Source organism: Podarcis raffonei, chromosome 6 (genome assembly GCF_027172205.1).
Source record: "Podarcis raffonei isolate rPodRaf1 chromosome 6, rPodRaf1.pri, whole genome shotgun sequence".
Taxonomy (NCBI): domain Eukaryota; kingdom Metazoa; phylum Chordata; class Lepidosauria; order Squamata; family Lacertidae; genus Podarcis; species Podarcis raffonei.
The window spans coordinates 4628089-4649661 of record NC_070607.1 but is presented as its reverse complement, the minus strand read 5'-3'; the positions used below and the strand labels follow the sequence as shown (position 1 = coordinate 4649661).

The following is a 21573-nucleotide window of genomic DNA, read 5'->3' as shown; positions in this document are numbered from 1 at the left end:
ATAAACTTCCGTTGCTTGGATTTGATTGGTCAGAAGGCTTCCAGAGCTGTGTTGTTTAATCTGGCATACTGTTCCAGCAAGTGGAAATAGGTAGTTGCTATTACATTTTTGTGTGTGGAATGGGTCAGGCATGCATTTGTGGGAGAGACCCTCATCACAAACCTTACCTTTGAAACCAGGAGAGTGCCGAGTGGCTTGGGAAAACATGCACACTCTCTCACACACACTGTTCATTGGATTCCAGTGTGACTAGTACCCATGCTCAGGCCTGACTATTTGACAAGCATGAGTTGGGGAGTCCTGTATTTGCTGTGTTGCAGTTCCATCCTGAGCGGGTCCTCTGGTGTCATGACACAGGGCAGCAGGATGGGGATGCCTTTAATATTCCCCTTGAGATGTTCCAGGCTGGGAAATAAGAAAATGCATGAGTAGCCTCTTAACCTCACTGAGTAGCTCTGGCAGCCTTCCCATTGCAACACAAAAGCAAGCCTCTATAGTCATCACTGCAGACTCTCCGAGTGTCCCTATTTTCCAGGGACAGTCCTGGATTTACGGAAGCCATCCTGGTTTCTGATTTGTTCCTGGAATGTCCCGCTTTCCCTTAGGACATCCCTATTTTCAATGGAGAAGTGTTGGAGGATATGGAATAGGATTCTCTATTTTCATTGAAGAAATGTTGGAGGGCATGATTTGCCAAGCGGTTGAGCATAGGCAGTGAGTTCCAGTCAGAGGTGCCAACTTGGGCCCCAGCCTGTGGGTGTCCAGTGGTGCATATGCGATGTGACGTCATGACATAATGTCATGTCTCATGCCACCACCGCTCTCCAGCACCGATTTTGTGCTTCTGTGGCAGCAGCACGCCCCAACAGAGGCCCCGTGGTGGAGACGGAGGCCCCGGTCCAGTCGCTGCAGAGGTGCCAAAGAGCTGGAAGTAAAGCAGCGGGCAGCAGTGGGCGGAGGCTGGGCACCCACAGTGAATTGTTTCTGGGTGCCCAGGCCCCCAGGGCCCCCTGGAGTTGGCACCAGTGGTTCCAAGCCAAGCCAAGACCCGGCCTGGTGAGTAAGATCTTGCTGGGTCAAGCTTGGAAACAAACATTTATCTGATTGCCTTTTTGAAGTGGGAGCATCTTGTAAATTGGAAGAATCTTTCTTTCTTACGACGAACTTTGATATGCGTGGACAGGCAGGTTCATAATCTTTTTGTGGGTCAGATTTCCAAATATTACATAAAAGTGTCCTAGTACATTGCCTGAGTCTCCTGCTTCACTGGGTGATTTTCAGGTCAACGAGAGATAGAGGAAAGATTTCTCTCCAGTCACACTGTTCATAGCACTCCTAATTTTGTAGCCCTCTGTCATACTTCAGGATACAAGAATCTGCCTTATATTGCCTCATAAAATCTAGCGCTGTCTATTGGTAGTGATTTGCCAAGGTCTCAGAGGTAATTTCTTGGCCTGTTGTCAGAAATCTTCCATTGAGCTATGGCCCTTTCTCAATTCTGCCTTTTTCTCAGTCATTAATGCAGCCTTGCAAGTGGCCACTCAGCCACGTGTCTGGAGCAAGTAATAATTCCTTCTCAGCCTACAGTCTATGACACAGGGATCTCACATTGTCCTGTGTCTAGGTACATATTGTCCAGTAGGCTGTTAACCTTTTGTGCTCACCCGCAAGGTTGCAGCCATGCACATTCAATATTCTCAAAAGAAATGTCTTGATTGGGAAATCATTCTCATAGCAATCAAGCCTAATGTGGAATGCAATATGTCCTGGCTCTGAAATCTAGGGAGGCAGGAAATAATGGAAAACCTGTCAGATAGTCAGATAGCTAGCTAGCTAGCTAGCTAGCTAGCTAGATGATAGCTAGCTTTCCTGCATGCGTATATGTTTGGGACATGTAACTACAAAAGTAGATTGGCCGTTATCCTAATGCACCTAATGTTCCTCACATCACATGTGCATTGTTATTATCCACAGTAAACATAAGTGGGCATCATTTTGCCTGTTGAAAATTTCCATGTTGAGTGGAATACACAATTAAGTCAACTGAGCAGTCCATAAGCACCTGTTGTCGTTGTTTAGTCATTTAGTCGTGTCCGACTCTTTATGATCCCATGGACCAGAACATGCCAGGCACTCCTGTCTTCTACTGCCTCCCGCAGCTTGGTCAAACACATGCTGGTAGCTTTGAGAACACTGTCCAACCATCTCATCCTCTGTCATCCCCTTCTCCTTGTGCCTTCAATCTTTCCCAACATCAGGGTCTTTTCCAGGGAGTCTTCTCTTCTCATAAGGTGGCCAAAGTATTGGAGCCTCAGCTTCAGGAACCGTCCTTCCAGTGAGCACTCAGGGCTGATTTCCTTCAGAATGGATAGGTTTGATCTTCTTGCAGTCCATGGGACTCTCAAGAGTCTCCTCCAGCACCATAATTCCTTCATGGATCACTGCCTTGTTGTGGCGAAGGGGCTTGAATAACTCAGAGAAGCTATGAGCTATGCCGTGCAGGGCCACCCAAGATGGACAGGTCATAGTGGAGAGTTTTGACCAAATGTGATCCACCTGGAGCAGGAACCAGCAAGCCACTCCAGTATCCCTGCCAGGAAAACTCCATGGACAAAGTCAACAGGCATATAAGCACCTGTGCTTGGGCCTTAATTGTGCATCCTGCCAATACGTTTTCATTGCACATTTTCATTGCATCACTAACTTAAACTTGCTGCCTCTTCCAAACACTTATCCACCACAACAAAGATGGGGCTTTCCACGCTGGAAGTCGGAAATCACAAATATTCAGGGCATGTCTAACTGTAACCACTAAGAGATACATCTGTCATCTCTTTGTGCCAATTACTTGAAGTCTCTGACATAACTTGCTGCTGAGAGACTGATTACGATGAATGCAGAAGGAAGCGGCTCAATGAAGGTGAAACGGATTTCTCTCAGTGCTTTGCTTTCCACAGGCGAGTGACCTCCTGCTGCTTTAGAGCCTCTTGGAAGAAGCCCGTTTCCCAGCCGTACTAAGCCTGCCACATTCAAGACCTTGCTGATTTATATAGATCATCAATTTGACAATTATACACACCTGCAGGCTTAATTGCCCCCATTTCCTTGAGCCGTGGGCAGATTTATGACTTTATCCAATTCTTGTAACTCTGAAACACGCTTGATTAGACCCCAAAGTCCTTTGCACTGATCAGTCTCTCAGCATTGCTGGTCTCTGGACCCTGCGACAGATCCTCCTTCCCTCCCTCCCTTCAGGAAAGATAAATTAACGAGCTGCACTCAGCCAGGTCTTCTTTCCATCTTTCTTTTTATTTGGCGTGCTGGTGTATTAAAAAGCTTCTATGCTGTAACTCTGCGGGTGGAGTGAATTTGGAGGAAATAGGTGCTTGTGGCATACAATGTTGAAATCGTGTAAACAAAATCAATTTTTTCTTTTAAAAAAAAAGGACTTTGGAATTTCACTTTGCAGTTTTTGAGTTCTGAGTAGATGCTGGGTTGTTGTTTGTGGAGGCAGATTTTTATTTTTGTAGATCTGCGAATGCTCACGACAGACCTTGAATTTCCATCCCCTCCCCCTGAAATATTCAGGGTGATATGGGGCTGAAGAATGAAAATCAGGGAGGCATTGAAAGGAGAAAGTGCAAAAATAGGTGATTTCTGTTAAAATAAAATTTCTAAATACTCTAAACAACTGTGTCTGAGAACAACTGACCATGGAACCAGCCAGAGGGGAGTCATCCTGTCCTGGACTTAATCCTAAGTGGCGCCTAGAACCTGGTGCATGATGTGTTGCCAGACTAATTGGAAACGATGAGCACAGTGCTATATAGAGTGAATTTGATGTACAATTGCCAAGACTACAGAAGAGGAAACCTATCAAAAACAAGGGAGTTGAAAGGGAAAGAGGGTCAAATCTCTTCACATCCCATGGGAGTTATTCAAAACCACAATAAAAGAAGCTCAGCTAGAATTTATACAGCAGGTCAGGAAAGTTCCCACCCTGCCAGTGTGTTTAAGAAGCCACAGGCAAGGAAAGATACAAGAAGGCTTCCTTCAGAAAACTGAAGTCTTGCCCAAATTTGGAGAACAAAAAGGAACACCATCTTTGACAAAATAAGGCACACCAAAAGACAGAACGAAAAAATCCAGCCATTGTATATTTGGACTTTCAAAGAGGTTTTGACAAAGCCCTACATCAAATTTTCCTGAGTAAATTTACAGGCATGGGAGAAGAGGAGCCTGGTGGCTTGGTGGATCGTGTCCTCCATCAGGGAGAGCACGTGTTGCGGTGAGATCACCTAAACTGCCTCCCTGTTGTGGGGCGGGATCGTTTCGATAGCCACAATACCCCACTGGTTGGCCCTCGGTTGCTGGGGCAGAAATTTGGCCTGTTGGGTTTTCTGTTGGCTACCGAGGGGCTGTATAGGCTGCTGCACATCACTGGGAGCTTTCTCTTTCCTGCGACGTGCATCAGATCACCCGACCTCCCTCCCTTTATTTAGGGCTGTTCTTTGGCCTTGCTATGCCTGTCTAGGGGTCATCTGTTATTGGAGCAGGGGCCCGGTAGGAATTTTGCCATTTGGCTGATTGGCTGTTGCCATTTGGTTTTTGCCTAAAGGTAAAGGTAAAGGTACCCCTGCCCGTACGGGCCAGTCTTGACAGACTCTAGGGTTGTGCGCTCATCTCACTCTATAGGCCGGGAGCCAGCGCTGTCCGCAGACACTTCCGGGTCACGTGGCCAGCGTGACGAAGCTACCCTGGCGAGGCAGAGCCGCACACGGAAACGCCGTTTACCTTCCCGCTAGTAAGCGGTCCCTATTTATCTACTTGCACCTGGGGGTGCTTTCGAACTGCTAGGTTGGCAGGCGCTGGGACCGAGCAACGGGAGCGCACCCCGCCGCGGAGATTCGAACCGCCGACCATGCGATCGGCAAGTCCTAGGAGCTGAGGTTTTACCCACAGCGCCACCCACAGCGCCATGGTAGGTTTTTGCCTACCATGTAGCAAATTGCCACAACTTTGTAATTTGGTGGTTAGGCATTGGTTCAATGTTTTGCGGAGGGGAAGTTGTTGGCTGTGCCTTCCCCTCCATTGCTGCTGCTAGGGAATTCTATTAAAGGAACCCAGGGACTGGCCTTGCTTTTGTCCAATCCCCTTTCTGGGGTTAGGGCCATGCCAGAGTCTCTGGGAGCATATGGGGTGAACTGGAGCCTGCACTCAACTCCGTGCTCCCCCAGTATGTTTTCCCTTACTGACCTCTGGTGGAGCCCAGTTGTCAGTCCTGTTCCTGCCATGGTGCAGGATCAGGTAGTCGGGAACCAATGCCTAGGCAACCACTCACATGCTGTAATTCAATAAAGTTGTGACCAAAATTATTGCCAAAAACCTTAAACAAAAATTCTGTGTCTATTGTGTATTTATTTTAGGGGGTGGTTTTGGGGGTCTTCACACACAACTGAAAAAAGAACAGGAAGCAGAGAAGTGCAGTGGTACCTCTGGATGCGAACCGGATCCATTCTGGAGCCCCGTTCGCATCCTGAAGCAAACGCAACCGGCGTCTGTGTGTGTGCGGGTCGCAATTCACCGCTTCCGCGCATGCGCGTGATGTCATTTTGACTGTCTGTGCATGCGCGAGCTGTGAAACCCGGAAGTATGATTGTATTTTTTTTTAAGTGTGGCAACCAGAACCTGTAGTCAGTAGTCTTAAATGTGGCCATCTATAAAGATACAATTATAGCTTTGTTTTGAATGTGGAGTTGCCCTTTTTCATAGCTGCCACACACCAGACATCTATTTTCATTGAGCTTTCTGCCACAATTCCAAGATCTTTCTTTCCTGATCAGCCATCACCAGCTCAGACTCCATTAGTGTAAACACAAGGTTGGGATTTTTAGCAATCTCAGTCTCGCTAAATCCAGATCATTTATGATCAAGTTAAAAAGTACATTCTCTAATCATGATCCTTTATTTCTATTCTCAGCTGGAAAAAGTGAAGAAAAGGGCAAACAAAATAAGGGCTTGGAGCAATTCCCCTGTGAGGGAAGGTTACAACATTTGGGCCTTTCCTTCCTTCTGCAGTACTTAAAGCCTGGGGGTCACCCAATGAACCTGAATGGTGGGAAATTCAAGACAGCGAAAAGGAAATGCTTCTTCACACAGCATGTAGTTAAAATATAGAATTCACCACCATAAGATGCGATGGCCACCAACTTTGATGGCTTTAATGGCCCTGCTTAGGGAAGCTTTTAATGTTTAACAGACCATTGTATTTTAATATTTTGTTGGAAGCTGCCCAGAGTGGCTGGGGAAACCCAGCCAGATGGGTGGGATATAAATAATAAATAATACTTTATTTATTTATTTATTTATTATAAAAAGGGATTACACAAATTCATGGAGGACAGGACTATCAATGGTTATTAGTCATGATGGCTTTATGCTAATGGCAGGATTAGAGGCAGTGTGCTACTGAATACCAGTAACTGAGGAATATACTGGGTGTGGGTGGGTGTGCACACGCACACTTTTGCCATTTGACTGGCCACTGTTGAGCACAGGGTGCCCTAGATAGCTCATTGGCCAGATTCATCATCATCATTTATTATTTATACCCCGCCCATCTGGCTGGGTTTCCCCAGCCACTCTGGGCAGCTTCCAACCAAATATTAAAATACAGTAATACATCAAACATTAAAAGCTTCCCTAAACAGGGCTGCCTTCAGATGTCTTCTAAAAGTTTGGTAGTTGTTGTTCTCTTTGACATCTGGTGAGAGAGTGTTCCACAGGGCAGGCGCCACTACCGAGAAGGCCTTCTGCCTGCTTCCCTGTAACTTGGCTTCCCACAGTGAGGGAACCGCCAGAAGTCCCTCGGCACTGGACCTCAGTGTTCGGGTAGAACAATGGGGGTGGAGATGCTCCTTCAGATATACTGGACCGAGGACATTTGGGGCTTTAAAGGTCAACACCAACATTTTGAATTGTGCTTGGAAACGTACTGGGAGCCAATGTAGGTCTTTCAAGAGTTATGTGGTCTCGGTGGCTGCTCCCAGTCACCAGTCTAGCTGCCGCATTCTGGATTAGTTGTAGCTTCCGGGTCACCTTCAAAGGTAGCCCCACGTAGAGCGTGTTGCAGTAGTCCAAGCAGGAGATAACCAGAGCATGCACTAATTTGGCAAGGCAGTCATCAGAGTACTTCTTGCATTTTTTTTGTTAAAAGGGGTGCTGGCAAGATGTGATGATCTCATTTTTGTTTCTCTGGGGAAGAAGCTTATGAAAGAGGGAGTGGCCGTACGTGACACCAGAGCCTCTCCCCAAGAGCAATGGAATGGCTTCCAACATGATGACTGCATATTTTCAGACATATCTCTCTTCGTGGTTTAAAGAGAAACAAGGGACCCAGTTATGGGTGCTTGTGTGACGCTGATAATAGAGAATTACAAAATAGCAGCGGCTTCTTACTTTTCACATAGAGGCAAATGCCGGAGCAAAAGCCAGCTTTCAGCTAAGTGTTCTCCCTCTGGATAGATGATGAACAACCAGCCGTCTTATTTTCATGCAGCAAGCCTGAATTTGCTAAAATAATATCTGATTCCAGTTGCCCTCTTGGCCGTTGCCATAATGAGCACTTAAACAAATTAGCCTGCAGGAATGGGCTGAGGTTTGAGTCCTTCTCATCTCTATAATGCATCCCCCCCAGTCCCACCACAATTGTCCGTTTAACCTCGCCTTCACAAATATGTGCAGATGTCATGCCAAGTGCCTGGCAGATGGTTTAGAATAGATGGCCATTACCTTGACTGTCTGCCTTTAACAGATATTAATTACCTTGATACAAACATCCTAGCTGACTTGTGTGATGAAGGTGGCCCTGGGAATGACACACTCCCCTCCGTAGCCAAAGGGGTTTTTGTTGTCATGTGGACAATTAGGATGGTTAAGTTTTAATGTTTCGCCCTCTGTTATTTTTCTGCTCATCCTGTCTCCCTTAGACTCTTTTATTAATCTCTTGAAAGATACAGATACCCCAAAGGTCTCCACCAGTGATAAAGCACCTTGGGGTGAATCTGAGCTGGAAATACCGTAGTCCTGGCTGCTTTTCCTCTGCTTGGAGTGGCTACCTGCTATGGCTGAAGCTGGTTTCCTATAGAGGAAAGTAACTCCAATGTCCAGGCAAAGTTTAGTTTCTTTCTCAGAGGAGCTTGGCACAGAGAACAGGACTGTCTGCTTGCTGGGCACCCTTACTCTCTGGTCATTCTGTTGCACTCAGAGGGGCCAGTTTGAGTGAGCCCCCCCCCCAGCTTAATAATTAATCCAGCTTTTACTAATTTGCTGTAATAGGTTATAAAGAGACTGATTAATGCATATATAAATGCACTAATACTGCTGTTTAGTTCACATCAATTATTTTTAAAGATCAACATGTCGTGGGGTTTTGTTTTGTTTTTGTTTTGTTTTTGACTGAACTACATTTAACAATGTAGACGATTCAGAGCGTCCCCCATCGGGATTTCCTAGTGGTTGGATCATTATATCATTTCAGTTTTTAGGCAACACAGTATGAAAATATTAAACTTGCGCACCACTTTTTCTGGGTGACAAGGCTTCATTGACATGGATTTAGGCTCAATCTCAATCTTCTATAATGGTGGGAACATAAATTGCATAAGGATAGCAAATACCTTTGTTCACTAAAAATCCAATAGAAATGATGAATGGCATGATCTGCTGTTAAATGCACAAAGAAATAGTGATCACAAGCTGAATGACTAAATATACAGCCCTCCCCTTAATACCAGTCACCTGTTTATATAGATTATGGCTAGATTATCCTTGATCACTTGAATAATAAAAAATAATAAAAATAAGGCTCTTGCTTGTAATTTATCGAAGTGTAAGTCTCTGGTACAGATTTAAACTCAGTTAATTTGCAGTGTTCTCCAGTTTTCATATCTCTACATACTGCAACATCATGTTGCAAAGCCTCCTTTGTACAGGTTAGTGTTTGTTTGTTTGTTATCTTGCCCTTTCTTCCAAAGGAGCCCAAGGTGTAACAACAATAGCTCTTAAAAATCGAGGAGCAGGTCTGGACATTTAATTCAGAATTAAGTCATTTGCTTGGAATCTGACAATGGGGGCCAGTTTGGTTACACAAGCCCTTTCCACATATTTCCCTCACACAATCGCATATGTGGCCACGTAGCTGGACTGACATGGAATTAGCCGTCTTTGAGATTATCCTGCTCATTTCTCTCCAGCTTGCAGAAGAGAAAATTCCTGAAGGATTGTGTCCAGGACTAAGATCCATCTTAATAGCATCCAGATCTCAGCAACTGGGGCGTAGAAGTCCTTCCGCAATACACCAACCTTAAGCCTTGCTAGTTTTGCAGGAGGGGGCAACCATTCATTCCTGCCAGTGAACCACACTGATTATGACCTTGAAAAGGACTATCAGTCTCAGCTTTAGCCTAGTTCTGCCGGCACACATTACCTTCAGTAGGGAAGGGCCAGGGATACGAGTCCTTGGCATGTTAAATTATGTGATGGGGAATTTGTTGCATTACCCTGAGCAAAGGATACAGCTCATGAATCTATATGATGGGATACCAGATTTAGAGCCAAGAAGGGAAAGAGCTGAAAAAGCACAGATTTCAGGTTCAGAGTTTGAAAGATATTGATGGTCGGCTTGGTTCCCCTGTGTGGCTCCCATTAAGGCCTTGGTTGGGAAGCCATTAACTTTGGCATTAACTTCTAACACCTAGATTAAAAAATAGCCATCTGGAGCCAGGGGTTAATAACAGTAAGGGAAAACACTCGTTACCCTTCAGAATGCAGCGTATGGTGGCATCAGATGTGGCCTGATACCTTAGCACCTAATGAACAATGGCCTTGCTAGGCTCCCAGCTGGTTCGGCAGTCAGAATGGCAGCAGATGCTAAGCGTCCTGGCCCTTGAGGAAGGAAGGATGGAGAGGAAAGAGGCGCAGTCCTCACAAAGTGCAGGATGGGAAGTAACTCCCATTGGATCAAACTATAATCCTTCTGCCCCTCTTCTCTCTCCCCCCCCCCCCAGCTACCTTTGCATTTGGTGCACTGCTCCACTTCTGAGTGTGCACTGTGGTTCAGTTGAGTCACATCTGCTTCTGGCTTTGCCCTAGAGGCTTCTGTGGGTGGTTCTACTCTTGCTTCTGCTGAAAGTTAGCCTGTGGTAATCCAGGACCCTGAGGAATGACAAGCTGAAAGATGCTGATAGTAAGATATGAGAAGGACTTAGCTGCCCTTTTGTGGCCCTTCCGAGTTGTCGCATGCTCAGAGGAACAGCAGCATGCCATGCATGGAGGAAACTGATGGGTGAGGGGAGAGTTATACAGTAGGACCTGATGAGAGTAATTCTGCCTCTTGTTTTCCGTGAGTGCCCATCATAGGATTGCACCCAGTGGACTTAGGCACTATTATAAACCATCCTAGAGTTGGCCTCTTCTTTAAAAACCTTCTATTATTCTAGGCACTTTACATCAGGAGCAGCCAATGTGGTCTACAATTCACATCACCCCTGAGCGTTAGCCATGTTGGTTGGGGCTGATAGGCACTGTGGTCCAAAACACCTGGGAGGGTACCACATTGTCCATTACTGCCCCATGGAAGGAACTTTAAATAGCTGGGTCCTGGCTGTATCTGGGAAGACGAAATGTGTATTTCCGAAGTCGCATTATGAAACTCGCAAAATTTAGTTGTTATTTTTCTTTGGGAAGGAACTCTTTAACCTGCGCTTCATAATAGGATCCTAGGGCAAGTTACAATATAATTGAGTCCTGTTTCAGAGTTAAGGGAATGGATATGTTACCTTTCCACCCCGTGAACACAGACAGGCATGTAAAAGCAAAATTGCTCCTGGCCTATTGGCTCATATCAAGAATCAGGATTAAATAAGCAAGATGATAATAGTCTATGCCAAGGGGTCCCACTGGTAGAAACAATAAGACGATGAAGCAGCAGACACAGCCCTTGCCCTGTGTAGTCTTGAGCAAAGGCAAAGGGGTGCAAAGCAAGGGTGAAGACTGAAGCTCATCTGCAGCTGAGCATGTCATCTAGTTGCTTACTTAGTCACTGTGTAGTTTTTATACCTTGCCCTTTCTCTAAGACAGGAATATTGGGTGGCTCACAACACAAAGCATGCAATATAGAATAAATACTGAAATACACAAACAAAATGGGGACGCAGGTGGCGCTGTGGGTTAAACCACAGAGTCTAGGACTTGCCGATCAGAAGGTTGGCGGTTCAAATCCCCGCGACGGGGTGAGCTCCCGTTGCTCAGTCCCTGCTCCTGCCAACCTAGCAGTTTGAAAGCACACCAGTGCAAGTAGATAAATAGGTACCGCTCCGGCGGGAAGGTAAATGGCGTTTCCGTGCGCTGCTCTGGTTCGCCAGAAGCGGCTTAGTCATGCTGGCCACGTGACCCGGAAGCTGTATGCCAGCTCCTTCGGCCAATAAAGCGAGATGAGTGCCGCAACCCCAGAGTCGGTCACAACTGGACCTAATGGTCAGGGGTCCCTTTACCTTTACCTTTACACAAACAAAATAGGCTGAAATGAAGTACATTTCAAAAGCACAGATCAACAATAATAACTAATCAGCAGTATCTGCTCCAGAATCAACATCAACTTAAGACCCGGAACAGATAAGCCTGTTTGCAACGTGCTCCTGAGTGGAGCTAATGTGGTGGGCAGCTGCATGATCACTCAGACTAGTGAGCAAACTTAACCTGTGGGAAAGGGAGTATCTTCAAACCTTTCCAGAGGCTGTTGAGGCTAATCTTGTCACAGCTCCTGCCTTTGGCCTGAGCTGCATAAGTGGCTCACTGGGTTAAATCCTTGCTGGCATTCCAGCTCAAGGTAAACTGTGGGCTTCAGAGCTGGCAATGACGAACCAGAGAAGTCCGCCCTCCTTGTGAGTAATGGCTTGTTTGCTGGAGGATCAGAACCTGGAGGGAGAAAGGCCTAATACAGAAAAGTGAGGAAAAGGCAAAACAGATAATAATATTTATTATTTACAAAGTGCCTCACAAGCAAGGATTTTTGAGAGGATTTTGAGGCAAGAGGATTTGGCAGGATATAAGACAGGGTGTGTGTGTCATTTTTAAAGTAGGAATTGAGGGCTGGAGGAAACGTAGCTGACTTCTAACAAGTCACTTGAGGGCAAGAAATGGAGCATCAGCCTGGTTCATGAATTCAAGTGTCAGCCAAAGTCCATATGAGGTGCAGCCATCCAATGAAAATTTGCATATAAACAGGTTGTGCTGCTTTGTGAAGCCATAGTCTAGTCCTTCAGCAGACTTGACCTGGAAAACCCCAAAGAGCTGCCCTGATCTCAAAGACAAGTTTGCATGGATGTGATTACACACACACACTTACAATTTTGCATGTGCATCCTTCATCCTGAAGCATCCGGTTCTAGAAAGCCCTGGTCGTATCCATCCCTTTACATCAGGGGTGAGGAACCTCTTTCAGTCTGAGAGCCATCTTCCCCTGTCAATCACCAGAGCAAAAGTGGGCATGACCAAAGGCAGACGAGACAGTAGGCTATGTTCTAGCCATGCAAAAGCATGGAAGAGGGTTTGTGCTGCAGTTCCCTGGCTGTACTGGTCTTCTTCCTTCATCCTCAGAGATCTCAGGCAACACTGAAGACATCCCATTGGTGCGCTGGAGGCAGCAATGGCTGGAAAATGGCACACTCCTCTTCCATATCCATCACCAAGATGGCACGCCCAACCTGCCCGGTTTGGAACCCACAGAAGAACCCCAGAGCGAATCAGCAGAAGAAGAGCTAAGGATCCTTCACATCTCTGTCATGGTAAGTACAAAATTTGTCGCCACAGGTACGTTCAAAGCTGCCTTATATTGCCCAATGCAGTACTGATTCATCTAGCACATTCAGCACTGACTGGCAGTGGCTGTTGAGGGTCTCAGACAGGTGCCTTTTCTGGCCTTACCTGGAGATGCGAGAGACTGAACCCAAGACCTTCTGTATGCCTAGGAGGTGCTTTACCACTGAGCTATAGCCTCCCCACCACCATTAACTCTCAATGTGATGCGGTTGCCTTCCATCCCATAATCAGTTATTCCAGACCTCAAGTATCTTGAGATACTTTTGAGGGAGCCAAAAGAGTTTCTCTGGGAGGAGCAGAATTCCTTGGAGGTGGTTCTAAATGTTATCAGTTCAACCCTGGATTCAGAGCAAGCTTGAAGGTTCTTCCACAAGCAAAATGAATCACCTGAGGAAATTAAAGCGAAGCAAGGATTTATTCATATATCCTTGATTTGTTTATTACACACTCATTTACACCATGCGTGCTGCTTATTGTGAACAGTGCCTTGAAGTGGACACACCATGGTACATGTTTGCCAAAAGTGTCCATAATGAAGGCCACTCTTCATAGCAGGAGTGGCTCCAGATGATGCTGAGCCCCAGCCAGGATGGGCAGTGGTCAGGACTCATTTCTCTTTGAGGCTCATTTCTGCTGAAATTGGGAACTGTGGTTTAATGTCAGTTTACTATCCAGGATCTTAAACCACATACCAAGTGTGGTTTAAGATTTTGGGTGGTAAATGGGCACCAAGCCACAGTTCTCTGTTTTGGGCATAATGGGAAACTGTGGCTTCCACTAACTAGAGCTGGTGCCTGTAACTGGCACATGAAAGAGAGAGGCAAGCAGCAGCTGAGTGGGGGGAGTCTTTGGACCCAAAGCTCATTCTCAGCTCACAGAACTAACATTCACAGTAGCTGGGACTGTCTTGTTTGAATAAGGCACTTCAGTTAGCTCTTCTTTGGCTTCTTTCTCACGTAACAGTAAGCAATAGTTTAGTGCAAGTGAATGAGCCTCAGTGGGTCTTATTCCTTCATGCTTCCCCATCCTAGATTGCTAAACAAGGCCCCCCCAAAGGGCCCTAATATTATCAATATTCAGGGGGTGGGCTCCAGTGCCCTTCATACCTCCTTGCCTACCCCTATGACAATCAGAAGAAGAATCAGTTATGCAAAAATAGGCACATTTAATTTACATAAATGAGGCCACTTAGTTCAGTTTCTTTGGTAGTGTAGAACATTTATTTATTTATTAGTACAGAGAGCGCATGGAGCTCAGTATAAATGGCCACCCCCTGCTGTTTGCCCCCCTTTTCGTCATCAGAGGTGTTGCAGGTCCAAACGGGGAGATTCCATTTTTAGCTACTGTCTTTAGTAGTTGCTGGTAGAATTATTCTTCAGGAATCTGTATAGTACTTTAAAAAAATATTTAACCTGTTGATTGAGGCGCAAGAATGAGGAGAATGGGATTCGTGGCCAGGAAGAAAAGAAGATGCCTATCGCTGTGGCTGCTGGAAACTCCTCCCAGATCTTTTCTGGTCTTAGTTCTTTTGGCAAACACCCCTGGCATGACCTTTTAACACACACACACACACACACACACACACACACACACACACACACACCAGTAATGCGCTAGGGCAGGGATGTTAAACTCCCACTCACCCAGACAGCACATCCAATAGTTGTCATGAGTCCCAAGGAGTCATTATGGGGGGCTGGTCAGACCAGGACTCGGGGGAGGGAGGGGGAGTTGGAGGAGCTGCCTCTTGATGAACCAGAGAGAGGGCCATCAGGGGCTCAAGAGACAGAAGAATCCCTGCTGGAAGACAGTTACGGATGAGGAGTCAGATCCTGGGGAGGGTCTCAGTGGCATAGCCCCCAGCACTGCACCCCTTGACACCACCCAGGTGCGCTGTGACCACTTCACTCCCAGCTCCTTTGCCAGCCATGCTTCCAATCATGGTACCACTGGAGCCCACCTCTCGCCCATCCTCTCAGGAGGAGTCTGCTGCTCAGTCTAGTTCAGAGCTGCTGTGGTCACCTCCTCCATCGCCTAGGTCACAGGGACGCCAGTGTAGGTGTGAGCAGACAGCTCAGGTTCAGCCCTCGAGAAGGAGTTCCTGTTTGCTTGCCCAGTTCAGATGATAGCTCAACTTGCTGAAGTTGTGCTTGCCCCATTTTCATATAATTAATTAATTTTATAATGAATGATTTTAGAGTGTTGTTTGTGCTGTACTTTTGTACTGTTTTATTGTTGTTAGCCGCCCTGAGCCCAGCTTCGGCTGGGGAGGGCGGGATATAAATAAAATTTATTATTATTATTATTATTATTATTATTATTATTATTATGGCTTGTTAGTTTAGCCTGGAGAAAAGGAGGTTAAGGGGTGATATGATAGCCATGTTCAAATATATAAAAGGATGTCACATAGAGGAGGGAGAAAGGTTGTTTTCTGCTGCTCCAGAGAAGCGGACACGGAGCAATGGATCCAAACTACAAGAAAGAAGATTCCACCTAAACATTAGGAAGAACTTCCTGACAGTAAGAGCTGTTCGACAGTGGAATTTGCTGCCAAGGAGTGTGGTGGAGTCTCCTTCTTTGGAGGTCTTTAAGCAGAGGCTTGACAACCATATGTCAGGAGTGCTCTGATGGTGTTTCCTGCTTGGCAGGGGGTTGGACTCGATGGCCCTTGTGGTCTCTTCCAACTCTATGATTCTATGATTCTATGCTTAGCTGTGCATACCCTATTTGAACCCTATTTTTCCCCTGCACCATGCTGATCCGAGCCTTAAAGATTTTGGCAGAAACCATGCTCCAAGTTACATCTTTCAGTTACAGCCAGGACAATGGTCATGGATATTGTCAGTTTGAGAACATCTGGAGGGCCACAGGTCCCATCCTTGAACTAGGGTGTGCTTATGTTTCTGATTAGTGGACAGAATTCTGCTCTGGAAAACAAGATGCTTGTGGGGCTCAGAAACCAGCGCTTGAGAGCGTTGGGAGGAAATGTTTTAGTAATGCTTTTTCAGTTGGGTGCATAGCCTACAGATTTGCAGCTTGCTTGCTTCCTGTTTTAAGTGTGGAAGCTTTGGGAACTGCATTTTCCATACTCCCAGGTGCTAACGGATGACCCACACAAGAATCCAGGGTTTAAAGATGAGGCCTGCACTGCTGCCAGCAGCCTTCCCTGCCCCTGCTTCATGAGGGTGGGCCATGGGCCATTGGAGACAACCAGCAACAGCTTCCATGTTGGTGAAGGCTGTGACCACGCTAGCTCATCAAGAGTCAAAGGAGACTTGGATTGGCTCTTAATAGGCTTGGGCTTTCAGAACAGGGAATCGTTTCCTGCACTCTTTCCTCACTGTCATGAGCTTCAGTACCATCACTAATGTTACATGCACAGACTGGCAGCATTCCCCAGGGTTCCTATCTGGTGGTGCCAAGGATTGGATCAGGGGCCTTCTGAAGGCAAAGCACCGAGTTACAACTCTTCCCCAAATTGACCTATGTCATATTCTGTCCAGATACCCCATTGCTTTCTCTCTTTTTTGGCCCGTTTGTCATTCAGCTCCTGTTCCCAGCACCCAACAGCTGCCCAGGCTTCACAGCTAGGGTGGTGGGTCAACAACAGCAGGAGATCAATCCTTTCCAAGAATGCCCTGGTTTTGTTCTAAATAAAGAGCTGGGACACAAGCCTGGCAGTGGCTGTGTGCATCACCTGGCTCTTGCCCAAGGCAGGACTTCAGAAAAGCTGGTGAGGAAGCCTCCTAACAACCCTAGGCCAGTGAGAGATCATGCTTGTCTTCCCCTCCTCCATCCACAGGAGCGGAACTGAATCTGACAGCATGCTACATTTCAGATTTCTCTTCCACCACCGCTATCAACCTCCTCTCTTTCTTGAGCATACAGAGCCCAGAGTCTTGGAGGTGCAATCCTATTGTTGTAAGGCAAAGGGCAACCTGTTTGTTGAGTGTCCATCCTGATTCGTTTGCAGGGAGGAGAGATGATATTGCATCAAAGCACCTGCTGCCTGAATCTGCTATCACACTATTTCCTGTCATTTTCCTTTATTGGAAAAAAACCAAAACCCCAATGTTTTGGAGAGAGAGGATTGTCGCACAAAACTTCCCAATCTGCTATAATTGTGCAATGTGAATTTGCTGGTATGTGACTGAACCCCAACCCAAAATAGTAACAGTCTAGAAGAATCTCTCCTCCCTACATCCTGACCCCCACTGGCTGGTTTCTTCACATAAACTTTTAAAAAGGGAAAGCAGGCGGGGGCGGGGGGAGAGAGGCGGGGAAGCCAGTCAGAGATAAAATTCAATGGATGCCAATAAGGAAAGGAAACAAAAGATCAATGTTGGTGAGGTAGACTTTTCTTTTTTAAGCGATGTTGAAGAATTGTGCAATTCCTTTTGCCAGCAGAAGATAATTAGCTGGAGACAATGTGTCGTCAGGCTGCGCTGATACTGAGGACGGGGCTGTTTAATGAAGCCTGCCTTAATGAGAATGTCAATATCTCTCCCAGATTGCTGCCGGGGGCTAGCTCTCTCCCTTCATGTTTTGTTTTTGATTAGTCCTGGAGAAAAATTAATAAGCGGCAAAAACAAAACAGTAAAAAGCAGTTAGAGCCTCTTTTCCCTAGACACTGCCTATTGACTGTCAGATAGAATCCCTGAGTTGTGGGTTGGATCCTGTACTTGAGTCGGAGTGTTGAATTGCACCATGTAAACACCTGCTTCTAGAAGTTTGCTCATTTAATGGGCTTCCTGTATTTGTACAGCTGTGTGCTGCCTCACATGGGCAAAAGGTACCATTCTCTCCTCAGCCTCTCCATCTGTAAAATGGGTGTAATACTATGGGGCTTGTTAGCGTTACTGAGGGGCTGTTTCTGAGCCAGGAAGTGCAATCCTAACCTGCAATTCCCTTGCCTGAAGGGGGTTGGAAAGAAGAGGAGGTGCTTCTCCACCGAGTGAGAAGCATATCTGCCACAGAGGCCATCACAATGTCCAAAGATAGCTCCCCGGGGTGAAGAGCTCCTGCTGATGATTCTCTGATGAAACAGGCCCCCAGGATCAGCCTAGTCCCTCTAGTCTAGCCTGGAGCTGCTGCAACTAATCCCTTCCCCACTGGAATCAACTGAGGGGTCAAAATCAGCCACTCTCTGCCCTCCATACCCTGCTTCCCCGACTGATTTGAGCCCACAGGGCTTGGGAAGCGGCAGTGGATCCACCAGATCTATTTCTTACTCAGATCTACAGCAACGTACAGGGGCTTCTGCTAAAGCGGCAATGTGAGAACCACGTGGCACACACTGTCCCGAGGTTCTAGGAGAAAGGGCAGGATTAAAAAATGTGCAGTGCTGGCCCAGCGATGAGGCAGAATGAGTCCACCATCTCAGGCAGCATGAATGTGGGAGTGCCAAATTGATACTCCTCCACCCCCTCCCCTTTCAAGCCTCATTACTGGGCAGGCTGATTGGCTGGCTGGCTTTAAGTGGCCCTGGCCTTGAAAAGGTAATACAATAATGCTCGCAAGCACTTTTGGGGGGGGGGCTTTATAAATATTAACTATATTGTTTGCTGCCACTTGGATTCTTACCTCCATCGCCTCAGCAAGTATTTGCCTACTTCCCTTTTAATGGAAGAGCTTTAGATACTTGAAAACTGTTGCCATGTCCCCCTTAAATCTTATTTTGTCTAAGCTAAGCATTTCCTGTTTCGGCAGTCTTTCCTCAGTCATCATTGGCTCTCAACTTGTTTATCATCTTTCTGATCACTGCTGAATTACCTGTAAACTGCCTGCATCGTTTTCAAAGTACGGCAGCCAAAGCAGACTTAGCAGTGCAAGCCGGACTCCATGTCACCACAGCATTCAAATGGAACTTACTCCCTGATAGATGTATATTGTTCTTGTTGGCCTCTGTCTGACTCAGGAGGCAATGGAGTGTGCCTCCGGGGGTGACTTCCAACCACTGCATTTGAAGCACTGATGCGACCTCTGTGGGTCACAGTGTTTATGGAGATCCTGGGCTGCCCAGATTACAAGACTCCCCCCCCCCCCAGCCTCCCAAAGGAAAGCAGAGCAATACGTTTGGCACCAGCTTGGCCTCCGGAGTTGGCAAAAGGCGCCATCTTAGGGACTCCACTCTGAATTTGTGTAGGGTTTACTCCTTAGCCTTTTCTTCTCCCGAAGATGTCTCGTAAGGCAGCGGAAGTTTAGGCTCAGAGTTTTACTTCTCCTAGATGGGCTACCTTCCCAGGTTGATAAGCCCCATCTGCCTCTTCAACGTATACAGACAACTCCCCATTTGTGCGCGGTTGTATTTCAGGTCACCGTGCACGCCAGTGGAGCCTCTTCCACTTAGACCAGTGATGGGGAACCTGTGGCCCTCCAGATGTTGGACTCCATCACCCCTAATTATTGGCTTTACTGCCTGGGGCTGAACATCTGGAGAACCATGGGTTTCTCCCTCCCTGGTTTAGGACATGGGTAGCCAATAGGGTAGGGATGCGGGTGGCGCTGTGGGTTAAACCACAGAACCTAGGACTTGCTAATCAGAAGGTCGGTGGTTTGAATCCCTGTGACGGGGTGAGCTTCCGTTGCTCGGTCCCTGCTCCTGCCCACCTAGCAGTTCGCAAGCACGTCAAAGTGCAAGTAGATAAATAGGTACCACTCCGGCGGGAAGGTAAACGGCGTTTTCGTGCGCTGCTCTGGTTCGCCAGAAGTGGCTTAGTCATGCTGGCCACATGACCTGGAAGCTGTACGCAGGCTCCCAATAAAGCGAGATGAGCGCCGCAACCCCAGAGTCGGTCACTACTGGACCTGAAGGTCAGGGGTCCCTTTACCTTTTACCTAGCCAATAGGGTACCCTCTAGGTCAGGGGTCAGCAACCTTTTTCAGCCATGGGCCGGTCCACCGTCCCTCAGACCATGTGGTGGGCTGGACTATATTTATTTTGGGGGGGGAATGAACAAATTCCAATGCCCCACAAATAACCCAGAGATGCATTTTAAATAAAAGCACACATTCTAGTCATGTAAAAATACGCTGATTCCCGACCGTCCACGGGCTGGATTGAGAAGACGATTGGGCTGCATCTGGCCCCCAGGCCTTAGGTTGCCTACCCCTGCTGTGGATTAAAATTCACCGGTCCCATCCAGCATGGCCAGTGGTCAACAATTATGGAAGCTTCAATCCACAACATCTGCCAGCCCTTCTCACTGAGCCCAGCCCTTCAAGACAAACAGCTTTGGCTTGGAAACATGGGAATGTTTGCCCTCATCTTCCTTTCTTTTGTAGCCTTAAACTAGGGGTTGCAAACCTGTGACCCTCCAACTCTCACCAGTCCGACCCAGCATGGCTAACGGTCAGAGGGCATTGTGTTGGCTCCCCCTGACTTTGACTCTCTCTCCTAAAACCATATGCTCTTGCCTAGTGATCTCTGAAGTGGCACTTCAGGCTCAGGTGGGGATTCACGTTGAAAACAGAAAAGCCCCACTACATATTAAAAACTGGTGTGTCAGGAAGAAGGCTTCTCTAGCCTAGTCTTTTCTGTGACAGCTAGTTTTCTAGGTGCAAGTCCTCTGGAGCACCATTCAGTCATGTGAGCCATCGCCTGCATTCTTGACATGGGTTTAGCACCCAGTAAGAGCCAGCGATTAATCTTTCTCTGGTTGAAAAAGTTTTTCCTTTTAAAAAACATCTACTTTCACACATCCTTTTTAAATTTTTACCAAAAGTAGTTGTTTTTATCCAGAAGGCTCCCCTAGAGCATCATTATCTGCCATGGTTTGGAGAATTCCATGCAAGTTAGAAAGGACAAGAAATTGGTTATTATATTCTGGACCTATCAATGAAACCACCCACACCGGTTCTTTTGGGTTACCATTAGAATGAGAGTCATTGGTTTTATGTGGGTGGTAATTTTGGTCCAGAATAAATGTGTGGCACTTGTGGGAGAATATTTGCATTTTTTAAAAGTGTAATGAGCTGTTGCTAGGTGACAGTGCTCGGCCATTGTGACTTACACCAATCACCCAATGAAAGCCTGTGTACGTGGGATTCTTTTGCAAAATTAGAGTGCACCTAAAATGACCTTTGATGCTCAAGTCTCATTGCTCGATCAGACTGAATGTGAAAAGCAGAGAAAAATATCCTATTGTGGTTGCATTTTTACAGAATTATCAAGAGACACTGAGCATTTATTTTGCATTTTTGAAAGTTCTAAGCACAAGTGGGTGGCATCAAAAGATCTAGCTGTTCAGGAGCATTTTATTGAATTATTACACAAAAACTTGAGTTCTTTGCTCATTTCCCCCCTTTTGTCTTATTAAAATGAAAAGCCACCAACTGCAATTGATTGAATGAAGTGACACACTTGCCATTTGACATTCTCTGTTTCATTATGGGTGGATGTGTTCTTATCTCTGAGATTTCAGAATGAAATTTGGTACCTGTGTTTCAGTCCCTGTTCAACCTCCATACCCATTTCAAAGGTTGAGGGAAGCAAATGCAAAATATATTGTAATGCAGAACCTCCCTTGAGTACTGAGTTATTGGAGCTGGTGAAGGCATTCAAGGTGCAATTGAGTGATTCATAGAATCATAGAGTTGGAAGAGACCACAAGGGCCATCGAGTCCAACCCCCTGCCAAGCAGGAAACACCATCAGAGCACTCCTGACATATGGTTGTCAAGCCTCTGCTTA

General features: G+C 46.5%; 1 protein-coding gene across 2 annotated transcripts in view; it reads left to right on the top strand.

The window, feature by feature from the left end:
• ASTN1 (astrotactin 1) overlaps positions 1-21573 on the top strand; it is a 222174-nt gene that overhangs the window by 61662 nt on the left and 138939 nt on the right. For both annotated transcript variants that reach the window (XM_053391242.1, XM_053391241.1), the window contains exon 2: positions 12658-12845. In XM_053391242.1, the coding sequence (XP_053247217.1) occupies positions 12658-12845 (188 nt within the window). The remainder of the gene's footprint in view (positions 1-12657; positions 12846-21573) is intronic.